General features: G+C 43.3%; 1 protein-coding gene across 2 annotated transcripts in view; it reads left to right on the plus strand.

Moving 5' to 3' along the window:
* GPC3 (glypican 3) overlaps nucleotides 1-8832 on the plus strand; it is a 444307-nt gene extending 435475 nt beyond the window's left edge. For both annotated transcript variants that reach the window (XM_060137185.1, XM_060137186.1), the window contains exon 8: nucleotides 8314-8832. In XM_060137185.1, coding sequence (XP_059993168.1) covers nucleotides 8314-8483 — 170 coding nt within the window. In that variant the 3' untranslated portion in view covers nucleotides 8484-8832. The remainder of the gene's footprint in view (nucleotides 1-8313) is intronic.
* Nucleotides 8833-9670: the final 838 nt, after the last annotated feature.

Below are 9670 nucleotides of genomic sequence, written 5' to 3' on the forward strand. Positions count from 1 at the left end.
TGGTCCTGGGCTTTTGTTTGTTGGAAGATTTTTAATCACACTTTCAATTTCAGTGCTTGTGATTGGTCTGTTCATATTTTCTATTTCTTCCTGATTCAGTCTTGGCAGGTTGTGCGTTTCTAAGAATTTGTCCATTTCTTCCAGGTTGTCCATTTTGTTGGCATAGAGTTGCTTGTAGTAATCTCTCATGATCTTTTGTACTTCTGTAGTGTCAGTTGTTACTTCCCCTTTTTCATTTCTAATTCCATTGATTTGAGTCTTCTCCCTTTTTTCTTGATGCGTCTGGCTAATGGTTTATGTATTTTGTTTAACTTCTCAAAGAACCAGCTTTTAGTTTTTTTGATCTTTGCTATCGTTTCCTTCATTTCTTTTTCATTTATTTCTGATCTGATTTTTATGATTTCTTTCCTTCTGCTAACTTTTGGGTTTTCTTGTTCTTCTTTCTCTAATTGCTTTAGGTGCAAGGTTAGGTTGTTTATTCGAAATGTTTCCTGTTTCTTAACGTGGGCTTGTATTGCTATAAACTTCCCTCTTAGAACTGCTTTTGCTGCATCCCATAGGTTTTGGGTCCTCGTGTCTCCATTGTCATTTGTTTCTAGGTATTTTTTATTTCCTCTTTGATTTCTTCAGTGATCACTTTGTTATTAAGTTGTGTATTGTTTAGCCTCCATGTGTTTGTATTTTTTACAGATCTTTTCCTGTAATTGATATCTAGTCTCATAGCTTTGTGGTCAGAAAAGATACTTTATACAATTTCAATTTTCATAAATTTACCAAGGCTTGATTTGTGACCCAAGGTATGATCTATCCTGGAGAATGTTCCATGAGCACTTGAGAAAAATGTATATTCTGTTGTTTTTGGATGGAATGTCCTATAAATATCAACTAAGTCCATCTTGTTTAACGTGTCATTTAAAGCTTGTGTTTCCTTATTTATTTTCATTTTGGATGATCTGTCCATTGGTGAAAGTGGGGTGTTAAAGTCCCCTACACTGAATGTGTTACTTGCGATTTCCCCTTTTATGGCTGTTAGTATTTGCCTTATGTATTGAGGTGCTCCTATGTTGGGTGCATAAATATTTACAATTGTTATATCTTCTTTTTGGATTGATCCGTTGATCATTATGTAGTGTCCTTCTTTGTCTCTTCTAATACTTTTTATTTTAAAGTCTATTTTGTCTGATATTAGAATTGCTACTCCAGCTTTCTTTTGGTTTCCATTTGCATGGAATATCTTTTTCCATCCCCTTACTTTCAGTCTGTATGTGTCTCTAGGTCTGAAGTGGGTCTTTTGTAGACAGCATATATATGGGTCTTGTTTCTGTATCCAGTCAGCCAATCTGTGTCTTTTGGTGGGAGCATTTAGTCCATTTACATTTAAGGTAATTATCGATATGTATGTTCCTATTCCCATTTTCTAAATTGTTTTGGGTTCGTTATTGTAGGTCTTTTCCTTCTCGTGTTTCTTGCCTAGAGAAGTTCCTTTAGCATTTGTTGTGAAGCTGGTTTGGTGGTGCTGAACTCTCTCAGCTTTTGCTTGTCTGTAAAGGTTTTAATTTCTCCATCAAATCTGAATGAGATCCTTGCTGGCTAGAGTAAGCTTGATTGTAGGTTTTTCTCCTTCATCACTTTAAATATGTCCTGCCAGTCCCTTCTGACTTGCAGAGTTTCTGCTGAAAGATCAGCTGTTAACCTTATGGGGAGTCCCTTGTGTGTTATTTGTTGTTTTTCCCTTGTTGCTTTTAGTATGTTTTCTTTGTATTTAGTTTTTGACAGTTTGATTAATATGTATCTTGGTATATTTCTCCTTGGATTTATCCTGTATGGGACTCTCTGTGCTTCCTGGACTTGATTAACTATTTCCTTTCCCATATTAGGGAAGTTTTCGACTATAATCTCTTCCAATATTTTCTCAGTCCCTTTTTCTCTTCTTCTTCTGGGACCCCTATAATTCGAATGTTGGTGTGTTCAGTTTTGTCCCAGAGGTCTCTGAGACTGTCCTGAAGTCTCTTCATTTTTCTTTCTTTATTCTGTTCTGCAGTAGTTATTTCCAGTATTTTATCTTCCAGGTCACTTATCCGTCCTTCTGCCTCAGTTATTCTGCTATTGTTTCCTTGTAGAGAATTTTTAATTTCAGTTACTGTTTTGTTCATCATTGTTTGCTGTTTAGTTCTTCTGGGTCCTTGTTAAACATTTCTTGTATTTTCTCCATTCTATTTCCAAGATTTTTGATCATCTTTACTATCATTACTGTGAATTCTTTTTCAGGTAGACTGCCTATTTCTTCTTCATTTGTTAGGTCTGGTGGCTTTTTCCCTTGCTCCTTCGTCTGCTGTGTGTTTTTCTGTCTTCTCACTTTGCTGATCTTACTGTGTTTGGGGTCTCCTTTTTGCAGGCTGCAGGTTCGTAGTTCCCTTTGTTTTTGGTGTCTGCCCCCAGTGGCTAAGGTTGGTTCAGTGGGTCGTGTAGGCTTCCTGGTGGAGGGGACTGGCGCCTGTTTTCTGGTGGATGAGGCTGGATCTTGTCTTTCTTGTGGGCAGGACCGCATCCGGCAGCGTGTTTCTGGGTGTCTCTTACCTTATTATGATTTCAGGATGCCTCTCTGTTAATGGGTGGGGTTGTGTTCCTGTCTTGCTAGTTGTTTGGCATGGGGTGTCTAGCACTGGAGCTTGTTGGTTATTGAGTGGAGCTGGGTATTAGCATTGAGACGGAGATACCTGGGAGAGCTCTCGCCATTGGGTGCTGGTGTTGAGATGGAGATCTCTGGGAGATTTTTGCTGTTTGATGTTATGTGGAGCTGGGAGGTCTCTTGTGGACCAGTGTCCTGAAGTTGGCTCTCCCACCTCAGAGGCACAGCACTGACTCCTGGCTGCAGCACCAAGAGTCTTTCATCTACATGGCTCAGAATAAAAGGGAGAAAAAGTAGAAAGAAAGAATTAGTAGAAGAAGAAGGAAGGAAGGAAGAAAAGAAGGAAAGAAAGAAAGGAGGGACAGAGGGAGGGACGGTGGGAGGAAGGAAGGAAGGAAAAGAGAAAGAGAGAAGATAAAGTAATTAAAGAATAATTATTAAGAAAAAAGAAAAAAATTAAAAATAATAAAACAGACAGAACCCTAGGACAAATGGTGGAAGCAAAGCTATACAGACAAAATCTCACACAGAAGCATACACATACACACTCACAAAATGAGGAAAAGGGGAAAAATAATAAATCTTGCTCTCAAAGTCCACCTCCTTAATTTGGGATGATCATTGTCTATTCAGGTATTCCACAGATGCAGGGTACATCAAGTTGATTGTGGAGCTTTACTCCGCTGCTCCTGAGGCTGCTGGGAGAGATTTCCCTTTCTCTTCTTTGTTGTCACAGCTCCCAGGGGCTCAGCTTTGGATTTGGCCCCGCCTGTGCCTGTAGGTCCCTGGAGGGCGTCTGTTCTTCGCTCAGACAGGACGGGGTTAAAGGAGCCGCTGATTCGGGGGCTCTGACTCACTCAGGCCGGGGGGAGGGAGGCGCACGGAGTGTGGGGCGAGCCTGCGGCAGCAGAGGCCCACATCTCGTTGCACCAGCGTGAGGTGCACCGTGCGTTCTTCCAGGGAAGTTGTCCCTGGATCACGGGACCCTGGCAGTGGCGGGCTGCACAGGCTCCCGGGAGGGGAGGTGTGGAGAGTGACCTGCGCTCGCACACAGGCTTCTTGGTGGCGGCGGCAGCAGCCTTAGCGTCTCCTGCCCGTCTCTGGGGTCCACGCTTTTAGCCGCGGCTCGCGCCCGTCTCTGGAGCTCCTTTAAGCAGTGCTCTTAATCCCCTCTCCTCGCGCACCAGGAAACAAAGCAGGAAGAAAAAGTCTCTTGCGTCTTCGGCAGCTCCAGACCTTTTCCTCTCATGTTTTTTTGATGTACAGTTGATTTATACTGTTGTTAGTTTCTGCTGTACAGCAAAGTGATTCAGTTATACACATATATACATTTTTAAATATTCTTTTCCATTATGGCATATCACAGCATATTGGATATAGTGCCCTGTGCTATACAGTAGATCTTATTGTTTATCCATTCTGTATATAAATAGTTTGCATCTGCTCATCCCAAACTCCCAATCCATCCCTCCCCTCTTCCTCCTCGTCCTTGGCAACCACAAGTCTGTTCTCTGTCTGCAAGTCTGTTTCTGTTTTGTAGATAGGTTCATTTGTGTCATATTTTAGATTCCACACATATAAGTGATATCATTGGTATTTGTATTTCTCTGACTTATTTAGTATAAACTCTAGGTCCATCCATGTTGCTACAAACGGCATTACTTCATTTTTTTTAATTAAAAAAAAATTTCGGGGCTTCCCTGGTGGCGCAGTGGTTGAGAGTCCGCCTGCCGATGCAGGGGACATGGGTTCGTGCCGCGGTCCTGGAAGATCCCACATGCTGCAGAGCAGCTGGGCCCGTGAGCCATGGCCGCTGAGCCTGTGCCTCCGGAGCCTGTGCTCCGCAATGGGAGAGGCCACAACAGTGACAGGCCCACGTACCGCAAAAAAAAAAAAAAATTGGAGTACAGTTGATTTACAATGTTGTGTTAGTTTCTGCTGTACACCAGAGGGAATCTGTTATACATACATATACTCTTTCTTAGATTCTTTTCCCATATAGACCATTACAGAGTACTGAGTAGAGGTTCCTATGCTATACAGCAGGTCCCTATTAGTTATCTATTTTATGTATAGTAGTGTGTATATGTCAATCCCAATCTCCCAAGTTATCCCTCCCCCCTCTTACCCCCTGGTAACTAAGTTTATTTTCTACATCCGTAACTCTATTTCTGTTTTGCAGATAAGTTCATTTGTACCCTATTTTTTACATTCCACATATAAGTGATATCATACGATATTTGTCTTTCTCTGACTTAGTATGACAATCTGTAGGTCCATCCATGTTGCTGCAAATGGCATTATTTCATTCTTATTTATGGCTGAGTAATATTCCATTGTAGAAATGTGCCACATCTTTATCCATTCATCTGTCGATGGACACTTAGGTTGCTTCCATGTCCTGGCTATTGTAAATAGAGCTGCAATGAACATTGTGGTACATGACTCTTTTTGAATTATGGTTTTCTCAGGGTATATGCCCAGTAGTGGGATGGCTGGGTCATATGGTAGTTCTATTTTTAGTTTTTTAAGGAACCTCCATCCTGTTCTCCATAGTGGCTGTACCAGTTTACATTCCCACCAACAGTGCAAGAGTGTTCCCTTTTCTCCACACCCTCTCCAGCATTTACTGTTTGTAGATTTTTTGATGATGGCCATTCTGACTGGTGGGAGGTGATACCTCATTGTAGTTTTGATTTGCATTTTTCTAATAATTAGTGATGTTGAGCATCTTTTCATGGGCTTTTTAACCATCTATGTCTTCTTTGGAGAAATGTCCATTTAGATCTTCCACCTATTTTTTGATTGGGTTGTTTGTTTTTTTGTTGTTGAGTTGTATGAACTGTTTGGATATCTAGGAAATTAAGCCCTTGTCCATCACATCATTTGCAAATATTTTCTCCCAGTCTGTAGGTTGTCTTTTTATTTCACGTGTTCTTTAGTTAGTTATCTTTGGCAGGATATTTTCCTTAATTTCTTTTTCAAGAAGGAACGCATTACTATTTACTGACTGCAGTATACTTGGTATATGTACAAAATTTTTCAATTTGTTTATGATATAGGTCCATATGAGGTTCAGAGTCAGCCCTGCATTCAAAGAACACCTGTGCCACTTACCAGCTGTGTAAATACAGGCAAAAGAAGTAACCTGAGCTTGAGCTTCCTCATCAGTAAAATGGGAATTATAATACCTACTTCACAACATTACTGAGAAGGTTCGATTACATGAGATCATGTATATAAAGGGCTTAGCACAGTGCCTGGCACACAGTGAGGACTCAATAATTGGTAGTCATTTTTATAATTTCAAAACATAGGTTCCAAGAGATAGACATAAAAGAGGTATTTGGTGGCAATAAGATGAGAAACTACTGGATCTAACATAACTGCTGGGTTTTCCACAACTGCTAGAGTAGACAAAACTGTGTAGTGTTCATGGATTATTTGAAGAGCAGGGTAAATAAATAGTGGAGGCGCTGAGTGGTCACATTAGTAGATGCTGCTTGCTTAATCCTGATGTTAGGCAAGGGGCATATCTGGAAAATGAATCTGAAGGCGCTACTGAAAGTGCTCTCATTCAGGTCAGCCCGAAAAATCCTCCTCTTCATTTAAGTTGAGAAGTTGCCATGAGACTCAAGGCTGGGCTTTCAACAGATCCAGCCGTATGTGTTCTCGACTTTGGTGAAATCTGATCGGGATCTAAGCCTGCACTATCCTTGCCGACTGACAGCTGACCTCGGCCTGCTCTGTGCGCGCTGCACCGTACCTTTCAGAGAAAGAGGTCTGATTTCCAAGTAGCCCATTGCTCTTTTTCTCTGATTTTCTTTGTATCTGTTTATTCTGGGGGGAGAGGGAATGGATATTAGTCTACTGGTTCACCTTTCCCTCAGTAAGAGGGTTCCCTGGAAATTTTGATTTGCACTATTATCATCAGCACTCAAGAAGAAACACGTTCTCAGCTTCAGAAGAGCAAAATGTGGTCAGATTCATAGATATTAAAAGTTAGGACATCATTTCCTTGTACAGCAATGAAAAATAAGTATAGTTAGTAACAAAATAGAAAAATTACTTGTATCAAATGTGATAAGCAAAGGACTCAGTAAAATATATATTCAGATTAATAGGGAAAATATCAATACGCATTAGGTAAGAAGGCAAAGGATATGAACTGTTATTCACTGAGAACTAAAACACAGCAAAAGTTCATCTATACTAGTAATCAAATACACTCAAATTAAAGAAACTTTGAGATATCATCTTATACAGACTACAGTATCTTTTATTGGTTCCCTCGTCATTGCTGGTGGCATTATAAACTGCACTAGCCCTTTGGAAAGTAGCGTTGCGGGCTGTAATCAGATCCTCTGGCTTTGATCACCTTGACCTTGCTGCCTGCTCTAAGGAATGCCAGCCTCACAGCAGCCGTGGTCCTGGGCCCTGCTCTGCACACATCCTGGACCAGCTGAGTCCTTACACTTTCTTCCTCTGACTTACTGCGTGTTTCATCCCCTGTAAGAGGAGCTCTTCCTTCCTCTTCCTTCCTTCCTTCCGCAGAATCCGCTTCCTCTGTGCCTGTTGCTATGCATCTCCATGTCCCCAAGGGATCTTTCTGGCTCCATTGGCCACAGGACAGTTGGCTGCTGAGGTCGGTCACATCACATCACCTTCACAAGCTACTGAAATAGAAACAAACTTTGGTGACTGAGTCCAGAAAAGCCAAGGGAGTAGATTTGAACTCTAAATCTGGAAAAGCAAATCTAAGAGAAACTGAGCCCTGGGCTAGGACCAGCTGTCTTTAATTTCCTGACAAACCACTATCTACTTAGATTTACCCTCTGGGAGATTTCCGCGTTAGGCCAACCCCAACACCCCAATTCCTTTTCAGAATCATGAGCATATCTCATAAACGGTAGACAGTCGAAGAAAGAGGACCCTTACCCATTAGCCTTTCCTTAGTCTATGCATATATAATGCATAATTCTATGCATTATATTGGGCTGGCCATAAAGTTCGGGTCTTTCCGCTTACAGAAAAACCCAAACGAACTTTTTGGCCAACCCAATATCCTGTGTGGGTGTGGGTATGTGTGTTAGGGGTGGGCGGTGAAAAGACCGTATAGATAGAAGAAATATTTCTGAGAAAAATAAAACAACTTCCAATGGCAAACTACCCTATCATCAACGCTAAGGCAAGGCCTCCCAGGGGAAAATCTGAATGGGGTGCAGGGCCCAGGAAAGGTACCCTGGGAGGCTACCACATCCCCTCTCCCACCAACACACATACACACAAGGACACGCATGTAGTCACCCACATGGCACCTTACGTTTGGATACCTGTGAGATCTGGTGAAAATGACCTTCAAGCATGGCCTTGCCAGGTGGGAGATGGGAAAGGGCCAGTGTGCACTCTGGGCTGTGGGTGGAGCCAAAGGTGGGAGGGGAGCAGCCAGCTCTCTCCCTGTTGGTGGCACCTCTGGCAGGAGCACCACTAGCCATCTTCCTCGGGCGGGCCCCACCCACAACACCCCTGTCTTCTTCCCATCTCCTGGCAGCCTTACCTTCAACGAAAGGAAGAAATCAAAGCTGGGGCATCCCAGCAGTGCAGACAAGCGCTTGGGCCATGAAGAGTGCAAACCTGAGGCTGTCGGTAAGCCTGTATTGAAATTCTTTCCTTTCTTTCGGCAGAACTGGCTTATGATCTGGACGTGGACGATGCTCCTGGAAGCAAGCAACATGTGAATCAGAAGGACAATGAGATAGTTGCCTCTCACAACCTCGGGAACGGCCCTTCCCCCCTGAAGATTCTCACCAGCTTGGCAGTCTCCGTGGTGTGCTCTTTCCTCCTGGTGCACTGACTGCCAAGGTCACCGCACACGTGCTGCCCCTTCAGCACCCTGTGGTCTCCCTCTATAAAGGGAACCACCTTTTTCTTTTTTTCTATTTTTTTTATCTTATATACCTCCTCCAGCCATTAAGTAGAAGACTAACCATGAGTTACGTTTTCGAAAATCAAATGGTATCTTTATGAGGACGGTAAATTTTAGTGGTAGTATAGATTGTCCTTTTGCAATGAAAAAAAAAATCAGATTGTGCCAAATTATTTTCCTATGTTTGGCTGCTAGAACATGGTTACCATGTCTTTCTCTCTGTCTTTCCCTTTGCATGGATTTCTTTGGAAAAAAAATAAATGCTCAAATAAAAATGTGTTGGGTCTTTTTTTTTTTTTTTTTTGGCGGTACGCGGGACTCTCACTGTTGCGGCCTCTCCCGCTGCGGAGCACAGGCTCCTGACGCGCAGGCTCAGCGGCCATGGCTCACGGGCCCAGCCGCTCCGTGGCATGTGGGATCTTCCCGGACCGGGGCACGAACCCGTGTCCCCTGCATCGGCAGGCAGACTCTCAACCCCTGCGCCACCAGGGAAGCCCAGCATTGGGTCTTTTTTTGTCAGCCCACGTACGTGGTGACCATGCAATGCTTTCCCCCTCCTCACCTAGCTTTCTACTCAGTATAAGAAAATCCCCCTCCCTCCCTGCCTACCTTTTGGGTGAGTATCAGCCTTGGCTCCAAGCTCCAGTCAAAGCCAGTCCGTCCCAACACACACCCAATCCGTAATCTCCATCTACAAACGGGGTAGAGTATCTGGCCTGTGAAACTAACGGCATCTCAGAAAAGTGCCCCGTCTCTCTCTACAAATTTCACTTTGCTGAAAATGTTTTGCCCAACTCGAAATCCTCTGTATGGATCATGTACACAATTAATATCCTTCCTTCCCCCGACCCAGAGAGGGGAGCCCCAATAGTGCAAAGTAATTCCCCAAGCTTCTGTGCTCCCCGTCTCCCTTCTCCAGGGGCTGCCACGTGGCAGGGCCGGCAGTTGCCCTGGGTCAGGTTGCAGAGGTTGTCACCGGGAAACCCAGGATTTATAGGAAGCAACACGGCTCTTGGCCTCAGACGGGCTCCTTCAACAGTCGTTTGTTCCACAACTAGACCTTGTGTACCTGTTGGCTGTCAGGCATTGTACCAGCTGCTGGAGATGATACAAAA

Source organism: Lagenorhynchus albirostris, chromosome X, assembly GCF_949774975.1.
Source record: "Lagenorhynchus albirostris chromosome X, mLagAlb1.1, whole genome shotgun sequence".
Classification (NCBI taxonomy): Eukaryota; Metazoa; Chordata; class Mammalia; order Artiodactyla; family Delphinidae; genus Lagenorhynchus; species Lagenorhynchus albirostris.